Below are 25,512 nucleotides of genomic sequence, written 5' to 3'. Positions count from 1 at the left end.
AGCCCACCTGATAAACACGTGGCTCCGGGGCTGGTGCCTACGCAGAAATCTTGGGTTTTTCGACCATGGGGCAGTTTACTCAGCACCTGGTCTGATGGCCGTAGACGGGTCCCTATCCTTTAGGGGAAAAAGGATCCTGGGCCAGGAGCTGGCAGGGCTCATTGATAGGGCTTTAAACTAGGTAAGAAGGGGGATGGGGCTGAAGCAAGGACTGTTGGGGCTGTGCCAGGGGGAGCAGTGGCAAGGCCGGAGGATAAGGTAAAGGCCCAGCTGAAGTACATCTACACCAATGCACGCAGCATGGGTAACAAACAGGAGAAGCTGGAAGCCATCGTGCAGCGGGCAGGCTACGACTTGGTTGCCATCACGGAAACGTGGTGGGACCAGTCTCATGACTGGAGTGCTGCGATGCCTGGCTATAGGCTCTTCAGAAGGGACAGGCAGCACAGAAGGGGTGGCGGTGTGGCTCTCTATATTGGAGAGTCTTTCGATGTTGTAGAATTCGAGGCTAGGAATGACAAGATCGAGTCCCTTTGGGTTAGGATCGGCAGGGACAACAAGGCTAGTGTCCTGGTCGGGGTCTGCTATAGACCGCCGAACCAGGATGAGGAGACGGATGAGGAGTTCTACAGGCAGCTGACAGAAGTTGCGAAATCGTCAGCGCTTGTACTTGTGGGGGACTTCAACTTCCCTGACATATCCTGGAAGCACAACACAGCCCAGAGGAAGCAGTCTAGGAGGTTTCTGGAGGAAGTGGAAGATAGCTTCCTGACGCAGCTGATTAGTGAACCTACCAGGGGTGGTGCCGCGCTAGACCTTCTCTTCACAAACAGAGAAGGACTGGTGGAGGATGTGATTGTCGGGAACAGTCTTGGGCAGAGTGACCACGAAATGGTGGAGTTCACTATACTTGGCGGGGCCAGGAAGGGAACCAGTAAAACCACTGTATTGGACTTTCGGAGGGCTGACTTTGGGCTGCTCAGGACACTAGTTGGTGGAGTCCCATGGGAGGCGGTTCTGAAGGGCAGAGGGGTCCAGGAAGGCTGGGCGCTCTTCAAGAGGCAAATCCTAATGGCGCAGGAGCGGTCTGTTCCCACGTGCCCAAAGATGAGCCAGCGGGGAAGAAGACAAGCCTGGCTCAACAGAGAATTGTGGCTTGAGCTTAGGAGAAAAAAGAGGGTTTATAATCTTTGGAAAATTGGGCAGGCCACTAAGGAGGACTATAAGGATGTAGCGAGGCTGTGCAGGGACAAGATTAGGAAGGCCAAAGCTCATCTGGAGCTCAATCTGGCTACTGCCGTTAAAGATAACAAAAAACGCTGTTATAAATACATCAACACAAAAAGGAGGACTAGGGAGAATCTCCATCCTTTACTGGATGCAGGGGGAAACTTAGTTACAAGAGATGAGGAAAAGGCAGAGGTGCTTAATGCCTTCTTTGCCTCAGTCTTTAGCGGCAAAACCGGTTGTTCTCTGGATACCCAGTACCCAGAACTGGTGGAAGGGGACGGGGAGCAGGATGTGGCCCTCACCATCCACGAAGAACTGGTTGGTGACCTGCTACGGCACTTGGATGTGCACAAATCGATGGGGCCGGATGGGATCCACCCAAGGGTACTGAGAGAACTGGCAGAGGAGCTGGCCAAGCCCCTATCCATCATTTATCAGGAGTCCTGGCTATCGGGGGAGGTCCCAGCTGACTGGCGGCTAGCGAATGTGACGCCCATCTACAAGAAGGGCCGGAGGGCAGACCCGGGGAACTACAGGCCGGTCAGTTTGACCTCAGTACCAGGGAAGCTCATGGAGCAGATCCTCTTGGGAGTCATCATGCGGCACTTGAAGGGCAAGCAGGCGATCAGGCCCAGTCAGCATGGGTTTATAGAAGGCAGGTCCTGCTTGACGAACCTGATCTCCTTCTACGACAAAGTGACGCGCTGGGTGGACGAGGGAAAGGCTGTGGATGTCGTCTACCTTGACTTCAGCAAGGCTTTTGACACCGTCTCCCACAGCATTCTCCTCAAGAAACTGGCTGCTCTTGGCCTGGACTGGCGCACGCTTCGTTGGGTTAGAAACTGGCTGGATAGCCGGGCCCAAAGAGTTGTGGTAAATGGAGCCAAGTCCAGTTGGAGGCCAGTCACTAGTGGCGTCCCCCAGGGCTCGGTGCTGGGGCCGGTCCTCTTTAACATCTTAATGATCTGGATGACGGCATTGAGTGCACCCTCAGTAAGTTTGCAGATGACACCAAGCTAGGTGCGTGTGTCGATCTGCTCGAGGGTAGGAAGGCTCTGCAGGAGGATCTGGATAGGCTGCACCGATGGTCTGAGGTCAACTGTATGAAGTTCAACAAGGCCAAGTGCCGGGTCCTGCACCTGGGGCACAATAACCCCAAGCAGAGCTACAGGCTGGGAGAGGAATGGTTGGAGAGCTGCCAGGCAGAGAAGGACCTGGGATTGATGGTGGACAGTCAGATGAATATGAACCAGCAGTGTGCTCAGGTGGCCAAGAAGGCCAACGGCATCCTGGCTTGTATCAGAAACACTGTAACCAACAGGGCTAGGGAGGTGATCGTCCCCCTGTACTCGGCTCTGGTGAGGCCACACCTCGAGTACTGTGTTCAGTTTTGGGCCCCTCGCTACAAGAAGGACATCGAGGTGCTTGAGCGGGTCCAAAGAAGGGCGACGAAGCTTGTGAGGGGCCTGGAGAGCAAGTCCTATGAGGAGCGGCTGAAGGAGCTGGGCTTGTTCAGCCTAGAGAAGAGGAGGCTCAGGGGTGACCTTATTGCTCTGTATAAGTACATTAAAGGAGGCTGTAGCGAGGTGGGGGTTGGCCTGTTCTCCCATGTGCCTGGTGACAGGACGAGGGGGAATGGGCTAAAGTTACGCCAGGGGAGTTTTAGGTTAGATGTTAGGAAGAATTTCTTTACTGAAAGGGTTGTTAGGCACTGGAACGGGCTGCCCAGGGAGGTGGTGGAGTCACCATCCCTGGAAGTCTTCAAAAGACGTTTAGATGTAGAACTTAGGGATATGGTTTAGTGGGTACTGTTAGTGTTAGGTTAGAGGTTGGACTCGATGATCTTGAAGTCTGTTCCAACCTAGAGATTCTGTGAAATGCATGGGTGTGCAGAGCTGGGCCATGATAGTGTGGTCCCTGTTGCTCTGGGATGTGTGTGTGTTTTGGGTTTGGTGCAAACACCTGGGCTTGTTTCTAACCTCCCACCTAAGCACAATTGAGGAATAGCTCACCCCCTGCCAAAACCCTCCTTGTTTTATCTCATCCATGGAAGACAGAGACAAAAAAAAAAAAAAAAAAAAAAAAAAAAGAAGCTCTGAGCAGTTCTGTCAGGGTTTTCATCTGCTAGCAGCCCCAAAGCAGCAGCAGTGCCTTGCCATTGCCAGCATTGCCAGCTCATGGGTCTGCTGGTGCTTGTCTAGGCTCTGTTTTTACTTTGCAGGTGGGAAGTTGTACTGGGCTTACATGCAAAGGCTTTTGTAGCGGGGGGGCTGCAAGGGTAGTCTCTGTAAGGCGTCCGTAAGTTGCCCCTTGTTAGGGAAGTGCCAGTTCCAGCTGGCTCCAAAATAGACACGCTGCTGGCCAATGCTCAGCCAATGATTGATGTTGGTTGCACTTCTGTGAGAGCATTTTCAAGGAAGGGGAAAAAGTGACATGAAGGAATAGCTGGGAGAGAAGAGTGAGAAAATGTGAGAGAAACAACCCCACAGACACCAAGGTCAGTAAAGAAAGAGGGTGAGGTGGTGCTCCAGGTGCTGGAGAAGAAGCTCCCCTGTGGTGCACCATGTTGGAGCAGATCTCCAAGCTGCAGCTGATGGAAGACCCCATGTAGGAGCAGGTAGATGTGGCCTGAAGGAAGCTGCAGCCCTTGGAGAGGCCCCTCAGGAGAAGACTCCACATCGGAACTGTGGAGAGCTCTAGGCAGCCTCTGGGGATGGGGCCTTTCTTCTGAAGACAAACTTATGTCAACTCTTTGACAGATGCTGCACTTGCAAGAACAGGACTCAGGATGGCATAGCCCTTCAGGAAGGAGCTACCTTTGGGATTCCCCCAAAGTGTGGAACTCCTGGCTGTGTCACAGCTTGAGTCACTGCACTGAATGCTGACGTAGGTCCCACCATGACAGATCCAACCTCATGCTTTCCCTGCAGCCACTCCTCCCAGTCTTCCTGAACTACCATTGGTGCTGAAGACTCAAGCACACAGAGATAAAAGGGAGTGCAAGAATGCCACTGTTGTGCAAACTCAAGGACAATGATACATGTTAGCAAGTATACGGAACACGAGATGAGCACCAGCTCATCACAAGTACCAGATTCATGCTTAGTTGGTTTGAAAAGACTGAGCACAGGGCATTAGAAAAAAACAAAACAAAACAAGACAAATCAAACAAACAAACAACAACAACAACAACAAAAAACATAACAGAAGTAGTTACATCTTCGCAGTGTGGACTCACCAGCAACAATCCTGCAGAATGACAACCCACCTGGCCACTGATGGCTTGGACAAGTGTACAGTTTGCTGCTTGAAGAACTGTCTCAAGGCCATGCTCAAAGATTCTGTGTGAAGAGAGATCAATCCAGTTGGGGTATAGTATCAGTGGCATTCCCCATGCCTCTGTACTGGATCCAGTTTGTTTACTATTTTGATGGATGATCTGAACGAGAAGAACAAGTGCACCCTCAGTACATTTGCAGATGATAACAAGTTAGCTGGCACAGTTGACCTTCTGGAGAATAGGAAAGCTTTGCAGAGGGATCTGGAAAGGCTGGATTGATGGACTGAGTCCAATCACATGACATTCAACAATGGTTAGTGTTGGGTCCTGCCCTTGAGTCATAACAACCCCATGCAGCAGCATAGGCTTGGGGAAGAATGACTGGAAAGCTGTCCAGCAGAAAAGCACCTGGGAGTGCTGGTTTACAGCCAGCTGAACATGAGCCAGTGGTGTAACCAGGTGGCCAAGGAGGCCAATGGCATCCTGGCTTGCATCAGAACCAGGGTGGCCAACAGGACCAGGGAAGTGTCTGTTCCCTTTGTACGTGGCACAGAATTACAGAATGTTGGAAGGGACTTTATCAATCATGTAGTTCCACCACAGCCCCACACACAACCCCATCATAGGCAGGGACATGTTCCAATAGATCATATGTGCTTCCGAGGTCACTGTCAGCTGAAGATCTGATAGGCCATGAGCAGACCCATGGCAGGTGAATATTCCTGTGATAACAGTGGTGCCTGCATAGCTGACAGGCCGAGAGCAAGGATGGCCTGTGCTAGGTGCTGTGAGGACCCTGGTGCCTGAGAAGCTTGCGGGCCAGGAATAAGCACATGGCTAGTGTGGGTCTTTGGGAGCTTATGACGTCATGTCAGATATGGCACCCCATGCTTGATTTCTCCTGAAATCCAACAGAAACCCCAGGCACCTGTCTACTGGTGCATCACACTACTTCATAGGGGAGTAGAAACCAAATAGGTGTCTATGTGGTGCTCAGGTCAGTGGTGCCTGTGGAGCTGACAGACCAGCAGCAGGCCCACAGCTCTCGTAAGAGCTTGTGACTTCACTGGTGCCTGAGAAGATGACAGGCAGGAAGGAGACCCATGCCTGGGGAATGTACTTGTGATACCACTCTTGGCTGAGAAGCCGACAGGGCAGGAGCAGGTGCATGGCCAGATAAGTTCTTGGGAGGTCACTGGAGCCTGACTACTTCCATGGTGAGTATGAATCAGCTGCACGGATATCAGAGAATCACAGAGTCATAGAATGGTTTGGGTTGTAGGAATTCTAGTGACCATGTAGTCCACATCCCTCTGCTACAGGCAGGGACACCTTCCATTAGGCAACATGTGCTTATGAGGTCATGGTCAGCTGAGGAGTTGATAGGCCAGGAGCAGTCCCCTGGCCTATGGATGTCATTTGGATGCCAGTGGTGCCTGTGTAACTAACTGGCTGAGAGCAAACATGGCCTGTGCTAGATGCTGGGAGGACCCTGGTGCCTGAGAAGCCAGGAGGCCAGGAATAAGCACATGGCTTGTGTGGGTCTGTGGGGAGGTCACTGGTGATCAATTAGCTGATAGGTCAGGGCGAGGCCCACGGATTGTACAGGTACCTGTGAGGTCACTGGTGCCTGAGGAGGTGGCAGGGCTGGAACATGCCAAGAACTTGTGTAGGTGTTGGTGAGGTCATTGCTGCCTGACTACAGGCCAGGAGCAGGCCCATGGCAGGTGAAGATGCTATGGCATCACCTGGAGCTGAGTAAGAAAGAATAATGAAATATCCCACGTTGGAAAGAATCAAGGATCAGTGAGTCCAACTCCAGCAACCAGAAAATAAAATGAATTATATATGTATCTAAAAAACTATACAAACTGTAAATATATATTAAAAATATTAAAATATATAATGTATATATTTATAAAAAATAAACCTTTTACAAATGTGTAATACATGTAAAATTAATGTAATGAAAAATAAATAAAATAAAATAAAATAAAATAAAATAAAATAAAATAACTTATATAATATAATTAATATAATATATTATACTGTATAAGATAACATAATACTGTATAATATACTGGAATACTATAGGTAATATAAATACATATCAAATAAAAATATAATCCATAATATAATATTGGTAATTATATATTATATAATATGAACTATATAATAATACATACAATATGTAAGAATAATATCCAATCTAATAAAATAAATAAAAAATAATATAATAATGTATAAGTAAAATATATATATTGCATATATTTAGAAAAATGTGTGTTCTATTAAAAATATAAAATGTATATATATATGTGTGTATTTATATTTATATATATATATATATAATAAACTATATGTCTGAGAGCATTGTCCCAACACTTCTTGGACTCTGCCAGGCTTGGAGCTGTGGGGAGGCTGGGAGGCACCTCAGGGCCATGCCTGGGCACGGGGCCAGGAGGAAACCACCGTCTTCCTGCCCGGGCGCCATGTCACGTGGGCTGCGGTTTGTGCACCTGCAGTGGCAGGCAGGCTCCAGCTCCCGACCCGCCGCGGGGAATAACGGCCCCTGGGTGACACGCTGAGAGCCACGGAGACGCCTGAGGCTCTGGGCTGCAGCTCTGCTGCCAGGCAGGCCCTGGACCAGCTCTGGCTGCTGCCGGGACCCCACAGGAGGCTCCCTGGGGAGGGACGGGACAGCCAGCACCCCCATCATGGGGCTCTGGCCCTGCCCAAGGGCCTTTCCCAACTGCTGCTGCCAGCACAGCAGGGGGCTGTAGCAGGGGCAGGGGCTGGTCCCTTCCCAGCCTGACACAGCCCTGCTGCAGGACCAGTCCCCTGGATCCCATGGCACAAGGACAGCCGGACAATCGCACCTTGGGCTCTTGGATGCTACAGCTCAGGAGATGCTCCGTGCTCCCACAGCAGGCTGCAAGGGGTGTCAGAGCCATCTGCCCCCACACCCAGCCCTACCCCATGATGATGTCCCACCGCAGTGACGTGAGAGCCGCAGCGGAGCCGTCCCTCATATATGGTCATGAAGAGCGCTGGAGAAGTTCATTGGAGAGCTGGGCTGCGTCGGAGGGGAGATAAGTGCCGATAACGTCTAAAAAGGTGCCTGCTGCTTCGATTGGCTCCTCCTGCAGCTGGGACTGCATCTGCACAGATATATTGCCCTCCCATCATCTCCATTTCACTTTGGGTCCCCAGGAGCTCCAGCAGCAGGGCTGTGCTGTCAGGACAGGAGCCTCAGGATGGGGACAGAGGGACTCCTGTCCCCTTGGGTGCTGTGGTTGTTCCTCTGGGTGCAGCCATGCAGAGGTAAGTGCCAGCTTCTCTGTTCCACAGCCTTGGGACTGTGGGCAGCAGTGGGTTCATTGGGATCCCTCTGGGAGTGGGGTTGCTTTGCAGGCACCACTGAAATGAGAGGCAGAAGGTGCTCAGTCTCTCAGCTCTGTTCTTTAATCTGTGCCTGTCTGGGTGGGAGGGGGTAATCCATTTTCATATCTCCCATGTTTTTGGCAGCCCAAGCCTGACTTCATTTCTAGACACCTTGTCCTTGGGTACCTTTCTGGGACCCCTTGTTCCCCAGCACTGTGCCTCTGGATCTAGAGGAGTCCCAGACAGTGAGAGTGGCCCTCAGTGAGCTCCAGGGCACAGCCAATGTCTGGGGTGCCCCAGAGGGGTTGTGTGCTGTTCCCTGCCCCTGGGATCTGGGGAAGCACTGACTCCAGGAGGGCAGGTTGTGTCCCATTAACAGAAGGGGACTGGGGCATCTGCACCGAGAGGTGTTCTTCTTGGGGGCCCTGGTCAAGCACAGGGGCCAGTCTGACAGCAGGGATGGGGAAGGGACGTGGGCTGTTGGTATCCTTGTGGTCAACCCAGACAGTGGGTTTGGGAGGTGCCTGTGGCAGACAATGGGCAATGGAAGCTGCTCAAGGGGCATGGGTCTGTTTGGGGGACAATGGGAAGGGGAAGAGTGGGAGCCCTGTGCAGGGCTGGGGGTTTTGTGGGGGTGGGCATGGGTGGGGGCAGGGGTCCGCTGGGGTGGGAGGAGGTGGTGAGGGCTGTGGGGTAGCAAATGGCCCAGGAGGGTTAGAACTGGGTACCCCCAGAGCAGTGCAGCCCATGGGGGGAGGAGGAACCCCCCACTGCCCCTGAGATAGCCTATGGGGACAGGGATCCCACCCTGGGAACTGGGAGTCTGCCTGGGGAGGGGGTCCTCACGGACACACAATGTGGGGCTCAAAACTCTCCTGACCCTTCCTGTGTTGCTGTTTGAAGGGGCTGCAGAGGTGAGGCTGGCGGATGGCGGCAGTCGCTGTGCTGGGAGAGTGGAGGTGAAACATCAGGGCCAGTGGGGGACCGTGTGCCATTACCTCTGGGACATGTCTGATGCTGCAGTGGTTTGTAGACAGCTGGGCTGTGGGGGTGCTCTCGAAGCTCCTGGATATGCACACTTTGGGCCAGGATCTGGGCCCATTTGGATGAATTATGTTGGCTGTCGTGGCACCGAGTCTGCCCTGTCTGACTGCACACACATGGGATGGGGTCAAGCAAACTGCTATCACAGTGAGGATGCTGGAGTGACATGCTCAGGTAAGGACTGAACTTGTTCCCTACTTCTGGGACGATGACACTTCTAAGGGACCTGGCTGTGACCTCAGGAAGCAACAAGTGCACACCAGAACATGGCTCTGTGTGTCAAGTTGCACTCTGAGCTGGGTCTGTCACTGCTGGTGTCCCTTGTCCCTTGGGAAAGCCCAGTGGGAGCACACTGAGCCTGGCCCTGAAGCTGGAGCAGCCAAGCCTGGGGAGGTGCCTGGGGCTGGGAGAGGAAAGCCCGCACCCTTCCCCATTGTGATGTCTTGTTCCCATCTTTCTCCTCCATTCACCCAGGCCCAGCCTGGCAGGCTGGTCCCTATGCCAGGGGAATCTAGAGCAGCTCCCCCAGCCACCAGCAGCCTCAGGGAAGGGCGTGCAATGGCCCAGGACTTTTGGGTTGTACCCCCAGCAGACAAGAGAACCTTGGCCAAAGCAGAGGGGCTGCTCAGAGGGCAGGAGCACTGGGCTTGTGCAGAGGAACAGGGTGGCAAATGGCACCTTGTTCCTGTCACGGGGTCATCCCATGAGAGGCAGCCCCTGGAGACATGGCCCCTCCAGGCCTTGCTGACCCACTGCTCAGCCTCTCCTGCCTGCCCTGTGCCCCAGGGGCTGTGCCAGCACCTCCTGGCTCTCCTCTCTGCCTGCCCTCACACTGGGAGCTCGTGTCAAACCAGGGCTGCTCTCTGCCTGCTTTCCTGACCCATGCATGGTAGGTGGCTGGGGACGTGCATGCCCAGCACCACACTGTCCCTGCCGGAGGACCCCCCTTTGCGGAGGATCCCCCCAATGTGCCCCATGTAACAGCAGCTCCCCAAGAGCCCCATCATTCCCTGGGAACAGGGGGGCTTTTTGGCAGATCCAAGGATTTCTTCTAACTGGCCTGAGCCTTGTGGGGCAGAGCAGGCTGAAGTAGCCCTTAGTTCCTGGGGCTGTTTCCCCAGCCCCACGTGCTGCGGGTGCTGCAGTGCTGGGTCTGGGGCCAGGCAGCCCAGGGGCTCCGGGCAGCAGCAGTTTGAGAGGTGCCTGCAGCTGGGGGCTTGGAAAAGAGGACATGGGTGCTGGGCTGGTTTCTGAGGAGCAGCAGGGGGACCCTGACATCTTTGTGCCACCAGCACACCCTGAGAGCTGCTGGGCTGGCCGTGGGGCTCTGCATGTGGCTGCCTTAGGGATGAGGTGGGAGGTGGGCACAGAAGCTCCAGAGGGCTCTGGGAACTCACAGGTCTCCTTGGTTGCTCCAGGATTTGTGCGGCTGGTTGGAGGGGACAGCCCCTGCTCAGGAAGTGTGGAGGTCTACGACAGGGACCAGTGGAAAGCTGTCTGTCACTCCCACTTTGGTGCCAAAGCTGCCGAGGTGGTGTGCAGGGAGCTGCAGTGTGGCACAGCCCTGTCTGTCCATGGGGCAGCTCAGCTGGGAGAAGGGGCCGGTCCTGTCTGGGACAGAGAGCTGCAGTGTGTGGGGAATGAATCCACCATCCTCTTCTGCCCCTGGGGGACCTCCAAGGACAAGGCCTGCACCCACAGCAATGGCACTCATGTCACCTGCACACGTAAGGACTCGCAGTGGGATGACGGACACTGGGGTTATGGTGGGGGCATGAGAGCAGGGTGTGCACTGGGCTGTTCTGGGTGGGGACAGCTGGGGTGAGGTGGTGGTCTGCGGCCCTAAAATGAGAGTGCTGCAGGAGGAAAAGGCACGCTGTCCCTTTGGCCTCTCCTGCAGATCCTGTGGGAGCAAGAGCACAAATGTGGCCTCTCTCACCCTCCTTTGTCCTTGAGTACACAGGGTTCAGGCTGGTGAATGGCAGCAGAGCATGTGAGGGCAGGGTGGAGGTCGCGGTGCTGGGGACGTGGGGGACCCTCTGTGCCTCCCGCTGGGACCTCTCGGACGCCCACGTTCTGTGTCGGCACCTCGGCTGTGGCTTTGCTGAGTCCATTCCTGGAGGAGGGCATTTTGGGAGAGGAACCGGCCCCGTCTGGAGAGACTCGTTCCACTGTGACGGGACTGAAGCCCACCTGGGGCAGTGCCCGGTGACTGCCCTGGGGGCCTCGCCGTGCTCCCAGGAGAACGCTGCTGCTGTCATTTGCTCAGGTGAGTGCTGGGCAGTGCTGCAAAGTCCATTTGCCACTTCTGTGTGACATGGCCACACAAATTTGGGGAGCTCATGTCAGAGCCTGGCTGAATTTCTGCTCTCACCAGGCCCCGCTGACCACATGTCTGTACGGTTGGTGGGCGGAGGGAGCCGGTGCGATGGGCGCGTGGAGGTCTTCCAGCATGGGACGTGGGGCAGAGTCCTGGATGAGCAGTGGGACATGCAGGAGGCCAGCGTGGTGTGCCGGCAGCTGCAGTGCGGAGAGGCAGAGGCAGCCTACACCCCCGTGAGGGCCGAGCGAGGACGAGGACCTGTGGGGCTGCGTGGGGTGCAGTGTGCAGGGCACGAGGCTGACCTGAGCCTCTGCAACACCTCCCTGCCTGAGGGAACACCAGCAGCAGGGATCATGGAGGACGTGGGGGTCGTGTGCCACGGTGAGTGGTGCTGCACGTCCCCCAGGTGTGGGGCTGGGAGGGCAGCCAGCCCCTGACGGCTGGGGATCTCCCCGCTGCAGGGAGCCGGCGGGTGCGGCTGGTGGACGGGGCCGGGCGCTGTGCCGGGAGAGTGGAGATCTACTACCAGGGGCGCTGGGGCACCATCTGCGACGACGCCTGGGACCTGGCCGACGCCGCCGTCGTTTGCCGCCAGCTGGGCTGCGGAGGGGCCCTGGAGGCAGCTGGCTCTGCTCAGTTTGGGGAGGGCTCCGGGCAGATCTGGCTGGATGGTGTCAACTGCTCTGGGGCTGAAGCTGCTCTCTGGGACTGCCCTGCCGAGGCCTGGCGGCAGCACAACTGCAGGCACAAGGAGGACGCGGGAGTCGTCTGTTCAGGTCTGTGTTTGGAGTGTGTTTCTGGGAACTGGGGCCAGTAAGGCCAGGGTGAGGGTAGAGCCAGGTAGGGCCAAGGCCATCAGTGGCTGCCATCCAAGGATGTCCCTGTGGCATTTTCTCCTTCCAGAGTTCACGGCCCTGAGGCTGGAGAACAGCGACGGCTGCTCCGGGCGCCTGCAGGTTTTCTACAACGGGACATGGGGCAGCGTTTGCTCCAACTCCATGACCACCGAGACGGTGTCACTGGTGTGCAAGGAGCTGGGCTGCGGGAATGAAGGAGATCTGGAAACAGATTCTAACTATGCCAAGCTGTCTGGTACTGCATGGCTGGATCACGTGGAGTGTGGGAAGAGCAACAGCTCCTTCTGGCAGTGTCCCTCTGCTTCCTGGGATCCGCAGTCGTGTACTGACCGCCGAGAAGAGACATACATCACCTGCAATGGTAAATCTGAGCCATCGAGGCACGGGGTCCTGTTCCCCACTGGGCATGGTGAAATGCAGAGAAGGAACCCAGAGGGGCTTTGACTTCCTGCATTAGACCCTGTTGCTACTGGTGCACAAAGGTGACTTCAGCTCTTGGAGCCACCCATGTCCACCAGCAGCAGTCAACAGCCGGGCTGCCAGCAGCCCCTGGGGGATGCAGAGGCAACTCCAGGCAAGGTCTCGGAGGAGACCATGCAGGGTTTTCAGGAGTCCTCCCTCCTGGGACAGCCTTCTGCTGCTCTGTGAATCAGGGACCCTGTGGGGCCGAGCACTTGGGTCCCCCCTGCAGTGCCGTGTGTGTCCCCTGAATGAACAGGGTTCTGCTGCTGCCCTGACCCAGGCAGCATGGGGACGTGTGAGCAGAGGTCAGCTCTGCTCTCTTCTGCACGACCCCCAGAACAACCCTTTTCAGCCCAACTTCTCTTTCCTTTGGGACATGGACAGAAAGGCCGCAGGTGGCTGCATGCCCCAACTCCACCAGCTGCACAGGTAGGGAGCTGCCCCTGCACGTGCCCCCCTCACCTGGCAGGGCTGTCCCAGCTCTCCTGGTGCCATGGGACATCGCTGCCTCCCCAGACAGGGAGAAGATCCGCACCGTGGGAGGCAAGGACGGCTGCTCGGGCAGAGTGGAGATCTGGCACCGCGGCACCTGGGGGACGCTGTGTGACAATGCCTGGGACATGCGGGATGCCGAGGTGGCGTGCAGGCAGCTGGGCTGTGGCCCCGTAGTCTATGCCCTGGGCCAGGCTGCTGCTGGAGAGGGGACGGGCCCCATGTGGCTGATGGAGTGCAGGGGGACGGAGCTGTCTCTGCAGGACTGCTGGGCCCAGCCAGGGGACAGCGCTGCCTGCCAGCATAAGGCAGATGCAGCTGTGCATTGCTCAGGTGAGCAGTGGGGCTGGGAGACATGGCTGGGGGCTTGGCAAGGAGCTGGCTTGGGCGTCTGCCCTGCTGGATCCTGCCATGGCCCCGCTGCTGGCCTGAGCAAGGTTGTCCCTGCAGAGTGGGGGGCTGGTGGTGGGTGGGGAGCAGCCTCTGTGGGGCTGGATGTCCCAGCACATCTCCTGGGCTGTCTGCACTGTCCTGTGAGCAGCCCAGAGCAGTGGTGCTGGGCCCTGTCCTTTCATCCCTGCCCAGCCCCACAGGAGGAACAATTCAGGTGGCACATGCTGGGGTCATTTGCCAGGGAGGCTGCCTAGTGCCACAGCCCCAGCCTCTCAGCCCAGCTCTCCTTCTGCTCCCCTGCAGCTGCACCCAGGACAGCAACATCCCCCCCAGAAGCAGGTAAGCTGTCCTTCCCCAGGGCTGAGTCTGTCCATATTCACGCTGTGACACACAGCCAGGAGAAAGGGCTCCTTGCTGGGCTGTGAGACTCCCAGGAAATCAAGGGAGCTGGGAGAAGTCTGCGATGTACCCAGCAGGGTGGGAGCTGCCCCATCACCCAGCTCTGTCCCTCCCAGCCCCTGCTGCCTTTTGTGGTCAGCGCTAACTTGTCCCACCCCCAACCTCTCCCTTGTCTGATGCTGCCCTTGCCATGTTCCTGCCCATGCAGATCCCCCACGGGGCCGTCCGACCACCAGCAGCGAGGGACTCTCGGTGTCTGTCGTCATCTGCATCATCCTGGGGGCCCTCCTCTGCCTGCTCCTGGCCCTCCTGGCTGGGCAGGTGCGAAGCGCCAGGGCTCAGCGCAGAGGTGGGTTCTTCCCCAGTGGTCCTGGGGGGGAGATGCCTCCAGGCAGGGCTGGGGGTGCTGGGGGTGTTGGTGTCCTGGGGCACAGAAACAGAGCCGTGTGCTGCCTCCTGCCCCATGTGCTGCCCCACTGACTGACAGACCATGGGGCACCAACATCAAGGGGTGGAGAGAGCCCAGAGCCTGAGGCATCAGTTCTGGGATGAGAAGAGAAATGTGAGATCTGGGCTGGGTGAGACGGGGAGGATGCACTGCTGGCAGTGCTCTGGGCAGCTCTGGCAGGAGGAACATGGGGCAGTGGAGTCCATCACTGTGGTGTCAGCCACCTCCCAGCAGGGCACAGGCTGTGCTATTGCTCTGTGGGGCAGAGATCGAGCAGCAAAAGTGGGTAGGAGAAATGAGGGAACTGGTGCAGGGTCTGCACTGGGACATGACCCAGGGACCAAAGGGTACAAGGGCTGTCTCCAAATGCGAGACTGACTCTGCCCCAGACCATCTCCATGGGGATGCTGCCCTCCCTGGGGATGTGGCTGCAGTGCCAACACAACACAGTGGGGCTGTGCTGTGGGGACAGCCCTGTGCTGGCCTAGGGAATGGGGTGAGGGATCCCAGTGGGGTCCTGTCCCTCTCTGCCCATTCCCAGACCAGTCCTGCCTCTGTCCCCAGGCTCCGGGAGAGGTGGTGAGCCCTTCCCTGAGGCCGTGTACGAGGAGATCGCTTACAGCCTGGCGTGGGAGAAGCAGCCGAGGTTCAGTCTCTCAGGTGGGTGCAGGTAACCTGCGGGGGCACATCTGCTGTGTCCATTCTCCCTGTCTCAGACCAGGGCTGTGCCCTGCAGCTCCTGCCCATAGTCCCTGAAATGGTTGGACCATGGGGTCTGTGGGAGAGCATCCAGGTGTTGGCCCCCACAGAGGAGCTTCCTCCCCACCAGCTCTGCCCATCCCAGAGGGGACAGCCCCTCTCTGCTTGTCCCTGCACCTTATTGAGAGCCAAGGTTTAAGCAAAAGGCTGTCCCAGGGCAACTCTGGGAACCTCTCTGGGAAGTGCTTTGTCCCAAGGGAACTGGTCTCCTCCCCATGCACCCCCAGCTCTGTGGGTGCCCATCCCCAACAGTGCTGACCACCAGTCAGGGCCGCAGGGCTCATCCCACAGCACCCACTGCAGCTCTCTGCAGCCTCCTTTTCAGAGGGGTCCCTGACCCAGCTGCAGCCCTACCCCAGACACATGAGGATGAGGATTGTCTGGGGCCAGCTGCAGGGATAGAAGGGGGGGGGGGGGGGGGGAGGAAGTGCTCCATTTCTCCTCCCTGCAGACAGACCACACAGACAGCAGTGCCACCGAGTGTTATCATCAGAGCTGGAAGCATGAAGGCTCTGCTGTGACCCTGACAACAGCAGCATGTCAGCCCTGTGTCCCCACACACCCTCCCACCCTCTGCTCTTCAGAACATCTCTTCTCATTGCCACCACCTTCCCTCTCCTTTCAGATGTCCCTGTCCTGCCCGGAGGTTACCCAGCAGATGGCTATGATGATGCTGGGGAGGTTTCTGACCCTGGGGAGGATCCTGTCCCTGGACAGGGGGACTGGGAAGTGCCCAGGACACCAGAGGAAGGAGCTGGGCGCAGGGATACAGCCACAGGTGAGGGCAATGCAGCACTGCCACTTCCTAGGTGCCAACCCCCGGCCTAGGAGGATCCATGCCATATTGAAAGCCTGACCATCCATGGAGAACCTGTCCTGGGAGATTTTGTGGGGGCTGGGAGAATGGGCCGAGTGTCTCAGGCTGGTGAGGACGAGGAAGGTGATAAACAGCCCCAAGGGGCACCCCACAGGCCCAACCACAGCAGCCTGCCTTGATGCTTACAGGGGGAAGCCTGCACTCCCGGAGAAGTGCTGTGGTCCATGGAGCTGAGGGACACACCTCGTCACCTTTCCTGGGGACCACGGGCTATGACGATGTTGAAGAGGTGTCTTTGGCATATCCCCATGAGGACACCGAGGGTGTGACACCACAGCCCCATGCACAAGAGTTCCAGAGCCCCAGGCCAGCAGAGCCCAGCTCTGCTGAGCAGCTGGGTGCAGCCGGGAGGGAGGAGAGCTCAGTGCCACTGGGAGAGCCGTGAGTGCCAGGGAATGGTCTCCCTTTTCCAGCAGTCGGCAGACACACATGGGTATTTCCCCTCTTGGTATTCCCCTGTTTTTATGCTGTGTGTTGGTATTTCCTCATATTAAAACCCTCTTTCAGTCTTCCCTGCCCAGGTGTCAGGGTGTCTCCCTGAGGCGGATGGAGGGGAGAAGAGCTCAAAGATGCAGCAGTTGGGAAGGGGCACATCTTAGAGCCAGCAGGATCGGGGTCTGGCTTTGGGGCTGACAGAGCCCCTGGTCCCTGGACACTATTCCTACTGACAGAGACATTTCCGTCCTGCCAGCCACAGGCAGTTTCCAGAAAAAGTGGATCTCTGGGAAGCCCCATGAGACACTCCCTTGCAGTGCCCACCTTCTGCTGCCTTGGGCCCCCACGGAGCCTAAGGATGCCTACCCAGCACCCATGGACAGAGATACCTAAGTTGCAAGAGGTGAACGGGGAGATGTCTTGGACCCTTGGGCAGGACTTGGCACCAGCTCCTGTTGGTGGGTCCCCACAGCCCTCCAGCTCTTCCCCAGCAGGCTCCTCTGCTGCAGGCTGGGAGGTGCTTTTGTTAGTGGGATGGTGGGCTGGAACACCTATAGGAGCATCTATTTAATCCCGTTGGGTCAGCTGTCCTGGCTGTTTATAGTCTTCTCTGGGTCAAGAACTGGCTGGAGGGCCATGCCCAGCGGGTTTTGGTTAATGGAGTTCAGTCCAGTTGGCGTCCCGTTACAAGTGGTGTCCCCCAGTGATTGGTACTGGAGCCTAGCTTGTATAATACCTTTATTGATGACCTAGATGAGGGGTTGAATGTACCCTCAGTAAGTTTGCAGATGACACCAAGTTGGGAGGTAATGTTGATTTGCCTGAGGCTAAGGTGGTCCTTCAGAGGGATTGGGATAGGCTGGGCTGAGGCTAATGGGATGGGGTTTAACAAGGCTAAGCACCAGATCCTGCACTTTGGCCACAACAACCCCATGCAATGCTATAGGCCTGGGACAGAGTGGCTGTGAAGAGGAAAGGGACGTGGGAGTGATGATCGATGTTTGGCTGAACATGAGCCGGCAGTGTGCCCAGGTGGAAAGAAGGCCAATGGTATCCTGGACTGTGTTAGAAATAGTGTAGCCAGTGGGAGCAGCGAGGTGATCATCCCCTTGTACTCAGCTCTGGTGAAGCCACACCTGGAGAACTGTGTTCAGTTTTGGGCCCATCACTACGAGAAGGACACTGAGGCCCTGGAGCATGTCCAGATAAGGTCAACAAAATTGGTGAGGGGTCTGGAGCACAGGTCCTGTGAAGAGCGGCTGAGTGAGCTGGGATTGTTTAGTCTGCAGAAGAGGAGGCTCAGGGGAGACCTCATTGCAATCTACAACTTCCTGAAGGGAGGCTGTGAGGAGGAGGGGGTCAGCCTCTTCTCTCTGATAACTAATGATAGCACTCGAGGAAATGGCCACAAGTTGCACCTGGGGAGATTTGGTTTAGATATCAGGAAAAACTTTTTCTCTCAAAGAGTGGTCAGGCACTGGAACGGCCTCCCCAGGGAGGTGGTGGAGTCACCATCCTTGGCAGTGTCCAAGAAGCACCTGTCTCAGGTGCTTTGAGATATGATTTAGTAGCTTAGGGGTAGTATTGGTGATAGGAGGATGATTGGACTAGATGATCTTGTAGGTTCTTTCCAACCCTGTGTTTTTATGATTCTATGATTCTGTGACTAATGGTAACAAGTAATGTGCTTGGGGTCTGACTTTGAATTAGGAAATGAGGTTGGGGATTAGAGCAATGGATGCCTTAAAGGGAGAGAGAAAGCATTAAGGACAGCACTAGATTTTCGGGTTACTAGTTAGAAATATAACCAGGACACAACATGAAGATGTTCCCTGTGAGCGTTGCAGAAGCATCAGCCTTACCTGAACCCCTCTTAAATCTTTAAAATCTTTCCTTTCTGTTAGCGAAACCCCTCTTCTTTCTCCCAAATCCCCCACCGTTATTCTCCCAGCTTTCCCCTGGCCTCACCAAATGTGTCACCCTGTTGGGGTCAGCTTTCTGAGGGCCTTTATGACCTCAGAGGCTCTGCCTCCCTGCTGTTGGCCAGGCAGGTGCTGTGACACAAGTGACCTCACAGCCAGTGTTCACAGGGCTACAAGGAGCTGTTGTGCTCAGCAGGTCTCATCCCAGCCCACCGAGAAGCACTGGGTGCAGGGGGTGCTCTGCACAGTCCCTCAGGTACTCTGCCTGCCAACCAGTTCCTGCTTTGGGAGGTCTCCCACATATCCAAACTCACGTTTCCCCATGTAGGTTTCAGCAACTCCAGGGCATCCTGAAGGAAATGGCCACCTCTGTGTGGAAAACTGATTCAAGAACTGAATGCATATTTTAGAAAAATGTTGAGAACTCTTCAGAGAAGGAGTTGGTGTGAAAGTCATGATGACTAGCATTGGTCATATCCATATCTAGTGAACAAGGACTCAGCCTAGACTGCTCCGTGGTTCCCTTCTCTCTGCCAGGAGGCCAGCCCAGCCCAGACCCTCCCCAGCTCTCCACACCTCCATCTCCTCTCCCCCACCCAGCCCAGCAGGGAAACCCAGGCTGGGCTGGCAACAAAGCTGCTAATGAAGCAGGGGAGGTCACTGGAATTGTCTCTGCTGCTGCCATCTGCAGGAGATAAACACCACCAATCCACCTTCCCAGACACCCTAGAGCCTCCCAGACCAGCCCTGCTCCCCAGCACATCACAGCACCACACTGCTGGCCCTGGGGCTCCTCAAGCAACACCACTGCACACACACTCAGTGCCCTGCTCTGCTCCCGGGACACACCATGTCCTGCACAGCCTTCCCCCAGCCCAGCACGTCCGGGCTGGTCTGAGCAGCCATTCCTGCAGCCCCTGCCCATGCTGCCCACAGCCCCCCAACTGGCGGTGCTGCTCTGCAGAACGAGGGGGCTGTGGTGCATGGGGCCATGGGGGCACTCAGCAGGGCCGTGCTGGTCAGGCTGGTGTGAGATATGTTCATCTGATTCGTGTCAGTATGGAACAATGCTAGGGCCACATGGTATGATGAATGTGACCTTCTTTCTTACATAGACTTGTATAACCACATAGGTTATACCACAAATGTATGAGCCCTTTATTACACTGGGAAGGCAGAGCCAGATGGTGTTGGGGGCACTGCCACTGACTGCCTCCCACGCAAGTGGTTCTTTGGCCATGGAGGGTACGCACAGATAGCTGGCCTTCTTCAGAGTCAGAGACTCTTTGAATACAGCTGTGCTGCCCTGCAGCCACAGACTTACCCTGTTCAGGGCTGTGAAGATTTCTCCCACTGTGATCTCTCAGCATCCCCCCTCCACACTGTCTTTAACATCTCCCTCCCTTCTCTCAACTGCCCTTGTCCCCTGCAGGCAGTGTCCCCAGCCCTGCTGCGCTGTGCAGAGGAGCTGCTCCTGGGCAGAGCTGTCACTCTGCAGTGCTGCCCGCTTACCAGAAGCTCCCCTTGGGCCCAGGAGTCCAGCCTAGGTCAGCAGCACAGGGAGCTCTTGACAAATTCCTGGGACTCTAGAGGAAACAACGTTGAAACAGAATGAAGTTATCACAGATGATCCTTCCATCCACTGGGGAAGGAAACTCATTTCCAGCACTATCATTCCTCATATCAAAAGAAGTATGAGGTTCAAGAATCACCTTTCTGTGTTCTGGTTTTAGGCAGGACACCCATACAGGGATAGGGAGGGATCTGCCTTCATTTGCTGAGGGAAGGGTTTCAGCTAAATCAACCAAGGCATCTCGTTCTTTGCAGTCCAATGGTTAGAAGGAGGCTTTGCTCTCTCACATGCGCAATAAGCCCACAGGAGCTGGGATTTCTTTTGCCTAGGTTCAGGTGGGCACACTCCAGTCTTGTGCAAGTGAGCTAGTCTCAGCTCCCAGCACACTGAATAGAGACAGAGGCCAGGAGGGAGCTGTTCATATGCAAACACCAGGTGACATTGGAGGTGCCAGAGGTGGGCCAAGATATATGCAAGTATCTTCATGCTCTGATCGATTAATTCCAGGAATCAGTTGGGCATCTGGGGACATCATTCTTAAGTGCAGGGAGATTTTCTTGGTCAAATGAAAATGAAACCAGATGCCTAACTTAAAGATCATTGATTCTTTTCACTGTTCATTAATATATTCTGAGCAGCCTACAATGGCTTTCATCTGATTTGGTCATTTATGGGTGTCATTTACGATAGGCAGAGCTGTGTCTCTCTTCTCCAGTACATGTTCTTATGACATCTGAAGTTTTATCCCTGAGAGGGACAACTGTCTTAGAGTCATAGAATCATTAAAGTTGGAATAGACCTCCAAGATCATCTGGTCCAACCACCCCCCTACCACCAATATTACCCACTAAATCATCTCCCTAAGCACCACATCCAAACTTTCCATAAAGACCCACATGGACAGTCACTCCACCATCTCACTGCGCAACCCGTTCCAATGGCTGAACAGTCCTTTTGAGAACAAACATCTCCTAATTTCCAAACTAAACCTCCCCTTAATCAACTTGAAGCCATTCTCTCTAGTCCTGTCACTACTTATCTGTGAGAAGGCACCAACCCTTAGATCCCCACACCTTCTTTTCAGGTAGTTGGAGAGAGCAATACTGTCTCCCCTGAGCCTCCTCTTCTCCAGACTAAACAACCCCAGTTCCCTCAGCTGCTCCTCATCGGAATTGTGTTCCAGACCCTTCACTAGCTTTGTAGCCCTTCTCTGGACATGCTCTAGGGGCTCAACATCTTTCTTGTACTAAGGGACCCAAAGCTGAACACAGTACTCGAGGTGCAGCCTCATCAGAGCAGAGTACAGGGGGATGATCACCTGCCTGGTCCTGCTAGAAAGACTATTCCTGACACAAGCCAGGATGCTACTGGCCTTCTTGGCCACCTGGGCAAACTGCCGGCTCATGTTCAGGTGAGCATCAAGCAGCGCTCTCAGATCCTTTTCCTCTGCACAACTTTCGAGACGCTCTGCCCCAAGCCTGTAGTGTTACATGGGGTTAATGTGGCCAAAGTGCAGGACCCAACACTTATCCCACTTGCCTCTGCCCATTGACCCATCCTGTCCAGGTCCTTCTGAAGGGCCTACCTACCCTCCAGAAGATCAACACTACCCTCTAACTTGGTGTCTTCTCTAAACTCACTGGGGATGCACTCAATTCCCTCATCCAAATCATCAATAAAAACATTAAAGAGGATGGGCCCCAACACCAACTCCTGGGGAACACCACTGGTGACCAGCTGAATTTCACTCCGATCACCATCAATCTCTGGGCACGGCCATCCAGCCAGTTTTTAACCCAGCAAAGCATGTACCTGTCCAAGCCATGGGCTGCCAGCTTCTCCAGGAGAATGATGTGGGAGACTGTGTCAAAGGTCTTGCTGAAATCTAGGCAGGCTATGCCAACAGCCTTTCCCTCATCCACTAGGCAGATCACCCGTTCATAGAAGGAGATGAGGTTGGTCAGGCAGGACTTGTCTTTCATGAGCCCATACTTACTGGGCCTGATCTACAGGTTCCGCTCGAGTGGGCAGCCGAGCTCCACCACAGCCGCTCTCTCACTCCCCCTCCTCAAAGAGGAATGGGGAGAAAATATGTGAAAAGGGCTCAAGGATTGAGATAAGGACGAGAAAATCACGCAATAATTAGTGTAATGGGCAAACCAGACTCAGCATAAGAAGTCAGATAGTAAGATTTATTGCTCATTACTAACAAGCTAGAGAAGTGAGAAACAAAGGAAAGAAACCAAAAGCACCTCCCCCCCATCCACCCTCTTCCACCTCCTCCCCCCGAGCGGCGCAGGGGAACGGGGGAATGGGGGTTATGGTCAGTCTACAGCACTTCTTCTCTGCCGCTCCTTCTCGGTCACTCTCGTCCCCTGTGCTGTGGGGTCCCACCCACGGGATGCAGTCCTTGACGAACTGATCCGGCGTGGGCTTCCCACAGGCAGCAGCTCTTCCAGAACTGCTCCAGATATGGGTCCGTACCACGGGGTCCATCCCTCAGGAGAAAACTGCTCCAACCTGGCTCCCCTACAGGCAGCAGCTCCTGCCAGATCACCTGCTCCTGTGTGGGCTCCTCTCCACGGGCTACAGGTCCGGCCCGGAATCTGCTCCGGCAGGGGTCTTCCACAGGCGGCAGCCTCCATCGGTGCAGGGCCACCTGCTCCACCGTGGTCTCCTCCACGGGCTGCAGCGTGGAACCCTGCTCCACCGTGGTACTCCATGGGCTGCAGGGGGACATCCTGCTTCATCATGGTCCTCACCACAGGCCGCAGGGGACTTCTGCTCCGGCGCCTGGAGCACCTCTCCCCCTCCTTCTTCACTGATCTTGGCACCTGCAAGGCTGTTTCTCACTCCCTTGACTCTCCCGGCTGCTGTGTGGCACAGCGTTTTTTTCCCTGTCTTAAATATGCTCTCACAGAGGCGCAAAACAACATCGCTTATTGGCTCAGATCTGGAAAACAGTGGGGCCCTTCCCAAACATGGGGCGGCTTCTAGATCTTTCTCACAGAAACCACCCCTATGGCCCCCTGCTACCAAAGCCTTGCCACGTAAACCCAGTACATTGTTCCACATATGTTGCACGATTGCATTCAAGATAACCTGATCCATCACCTTTCCTGGCACCAAGGTCAGGCTGACAGTTTAAGCACTTTGGTTCAGCTCTACTTTTTGTGTCCCATTGCAATATCTGTATACCCCCAATCTATACATCATGTGCAGCAGTATAAGAACCCATTGATACTGTGCAGACACAGTTCAGTAGTAACTGAAACACTGGTCTGTTTTCAACACCTTTTTGTTCTAAAATTCAAAATGCAGCTCCATAAGAACTGCTCTGAAATAAAACCACAGGGGTTCAAAGAGCTTCAAAGGTTTTGTGTTGGGAAGGATCGTTATAAATCAACCCTCCTGCTCTGGCCAGGTACACATTCCAAGAGACCTGGTCTTAAACACTTTTAAGGGCACCATCCCACAATTTCTCTGGAAAACATGCTCCAGTGCCTCACTAATCTCAGAGTAAAGAATTTCTTCCTAATATGTAGTCTAAATCTACCCTCTTTTAGTTTAAGGCCATTACCCCTTGTCCTATCACTCTATCCCTGATAAAGTGTCTTTCTCCAGCTTTTCTGTTCATCCTCTTTAGGTACTGGAAGGTTGCTGTAAGGTCTCCCCAGAGCCTTCTCTTCTCACTCGCCAAGTAGTCCCAGCCTCTCCTTGCAGGAGACGTGGTCCAGCTCTTTGATCATTTTTGTGGCTCTCCTCTGGTCTTGCTCCAACAGGTCCATGTCCTTCCAAAATTAGGGGCCTCAGAACTGAGCACAGTATTTTAAGAGGGGTCTCACAAGAGTGGAAGAGAGGGCAAGAATCACCTCCCCTAACCTCCTAGTTACAGTTCTGATGCTACCTGTGATTTTGCTTTCTGGGCTGCAAGTGCACATTGACTGCTCATGTTGAGTTTTTCAAGCACCAACAGCCCCAGGACCCACTCCACAGGGCTGTTCTCACTTCATTCTCTACCCAGCCTCAAGCCTGTCAAGACCTCTCTGGAAGGCGTCCCTTCCCTTCAGTGTGTCAACCTCACCACACTGCTTGCTGTCATCAACTTGCTTGACATCAACTTGTCAAAATGTCAAGTGGACAATCCCACTGTCCATGTCACCAAGAATGATGTTAAACTCTTCCAGTCCCAATAATGGTCCCTGAAGAACACTACTCATTGCTGGTCTCCACTTGAACACTGAGCTGTTGACCACAGTAATTTGACTGTGACCATCCAGACAATTCTTTATATCCACTGAGTGGTCCACCCATCAAATCCATGCCTCTCTAATTTAGAGAATGGATGTTACGTGGGATGTGTTGAATACTTTGCACAATTCCAGGGAGATGACATCAGTTTCTCTTCCTGTATCCAAAAACACTGCAACCCAGTGGGTCAGAAGGCCATCAGATATGTCAGGCATGAGCTGCCCTTAGTGAAGCCATGTTGGCTCTTACCAATCACCTCTTTGTTTGTTATGTGCCTTAGCAGAGTTTCCAGGTGGATCCATTCCATGATCTTGCTGGGCACAGAGGTGGGACTGACTGGACTGTAGTTCCCTAGGTGTGTATACATATGTATTTTTCCCTTTTTAATAGTGGCAGTTCCATTTTCCCTTTCCCATTCAATGGAACTTTGCCAGACTGCCACTGCTTTTCACATGTGATGAGTAGTGGCTTTACAAGTTCATTTGCCAGTTCCCTCAGGACTCTGGGATTCATCTCACCTGGTTCCATAGACTTGTGTTCCTTCAGATGCCTTAGACGGTCTTGCACCTAATCTTCCACAGTAGACATTTCAACATTCTCCCAGTCCCTGCATTTGTCATGTGGGACTTGGGCAGTGTGGCTAGAGCTCTTGCCAATGAAGACTGAGGCAAAGAAATCGAGTACCTCAACCTTCTGTATATCCTGGGTAACCATGTCTCCTGTTTCCTTCAGGAGAGAGTCCATGTTTTCTGCTGTCTTCCTTTTATCACTGTTGTACTTAGAGAAGCCCTTCTTGTTGCCCTTGACCTTCCTGTCCAGATTGAAGCTTACCATGGCCTTAGCTTTGCTGACTTGATCCCTGGCTGCTCCGATAGTGTCTGTGTATTCCTCCCAGGTTACCTGTCCTTGCTTCCATCTTTTGTAGGCTTCCTTTTTTTTTTTTTTTTTTTTTTTTTTAATCATAGAATATCCTGAGTTGGAAGGGACCCTTAAGGATCATCAAGTCCAACTCTTGACACCGCACAGGTCTACCCAAAAGTTCAGACCATGTGACTAAGTGCACAGTCCAATTTCTTCTTAAATTCAGACAGGCTCGGTGCAGCGACCACTTCCCTGGGGAGCCTGTTCCAGTGTGCAACCACCCTCTCTGTGAAGAACCCCCTTGGCCAGCATCTCCTTATTCAGCCATGTGGCCTCCTGGCCTTTTTGCCTGACTTCCTTTGTGCTGGGATGCATCGCTCCTGAGCTTGGAGGAGGTGATCCTTGAAGATTAACCAGCTTTCCTGGACACCTCTTCCCTTCAGGTCCTTCTCCCATGGTACTCTACAAAGCAGATCCCCGAAGAGGACAAAATCTGCTCTCCTGATATCCAGGGTGATGAGC

General features: G+C 54.5%; 2 protein-coding genes and 1 long non-coding RNA gene across 8 annotated transcripts in view; 2 read left to right on the top strand and 1 right to left on the bottom strand.

Annotated features, from left to right (window-relative positions):
* Window positions 1-22,918, bottom strand: part of LOC137847138 (uncharacterized) — a 120,312-nt gene extending 97,394 nt beyond the window's left edge. The window contains exon 1 of the long non-coding RNA XR_011090804.1: window positions 22,538-22,918. This is a non-coding gene — a long non-coding RNA (uncharacterized lncRNA). The remainder of the gene's footprint in view (window positions 1-22,537) is intronic.
* LOC137847094 (antigen WC1.1-like) overlaps window positions 7,363-25,512 on the top strand; it is a 433,117-nt gene continuing 414,967 nt past the window's right edge. For 2 of the 6 annotated variants that reach the window (XM_068665368.1, XM_068665365.1), the window contains exons 1-2: window positions 7,363-7,834; window positions 8,798-9,112. In XM_068665368.1, coding sequence (XP_068521469.1) covers window positions 7,768-7,834; window positions 8,798-9,112 — 382 coding nt within the window. In that variant the 5' untranslated portion in view covers window positions 7,363-7,767. The remainder of the gene's footprint in view (window positions 7,835-8,797; window positions 9,113-25,512) is intronic. The other 4 variants (XM_068665367.1, XM_068665366.1, XM_068665363.1 and 1 more) reach the window with 3 other exon arrangements.
* Window positions 10,862-18,285, top strand: LOC137847351 (antigen WC1.1-like). The gene is made up of 11 exons (XM_068665634.1): window positions 10,862-11,207; window positions 11,316-11,642; window positions 11,723-12,037; window positions 12,165-12,479; window positions 12,965-13,009; window positions 13,097-13,405; window positions 13,769-13,804; window positions 14,073-14,213; window positions 14,877-14,972; window positions 15,697-15,849; window positions 16,077-18,285. Exons 1-11 carry the CDS (start codon window positions 10,862-10,864, stop codon window positions 16,331-16,333), a joined length of 2,340 nt encoding a protein of 779 aa, XP_068521735.1. The 3' UTR covers window positions 16,334-18,285.

Source organism: Anas acuta, chromosome W, assembly GCF_963932015.1.
Source record: "Anas acuta chromosome W, bAnaAcu1.1, whole genome shotgun sequence".
Classification (NCBI taxonomy): Eukaryota; Metazoa; Chordata; class Aves; order Anseriformes; family Anatidae; genus Anas; species Anas acuta.
This window is presented reverse-complemented; position numbering and strand designations above follow the sequence as displayed.

Bases quoted from the DNA above. Each gene is read 5' to 3' on its own strand.
- LOC137847351 (XM_068665634.1), top strand. From the start codon at position 10,862: ATGTGGCCTCTCTCACCCTCCTTTGTCCTTGAGTACACAGGGTTCAGG. The intron at 12,480-12,964 runs GTAAATCTGAGC...GGACATGGACAG, and splicing joins GACATACATCACCTGCAATG to AAAGGCCGCAGGTGGCTGCA. The intron at 13,805-14,072 runs GTAAGCTGTCCT...CTGCCCATGCAG, and splicing joins AACATCCCCCCCAGAAGCAG to ATCCCCCACGGGGCCGTCCG.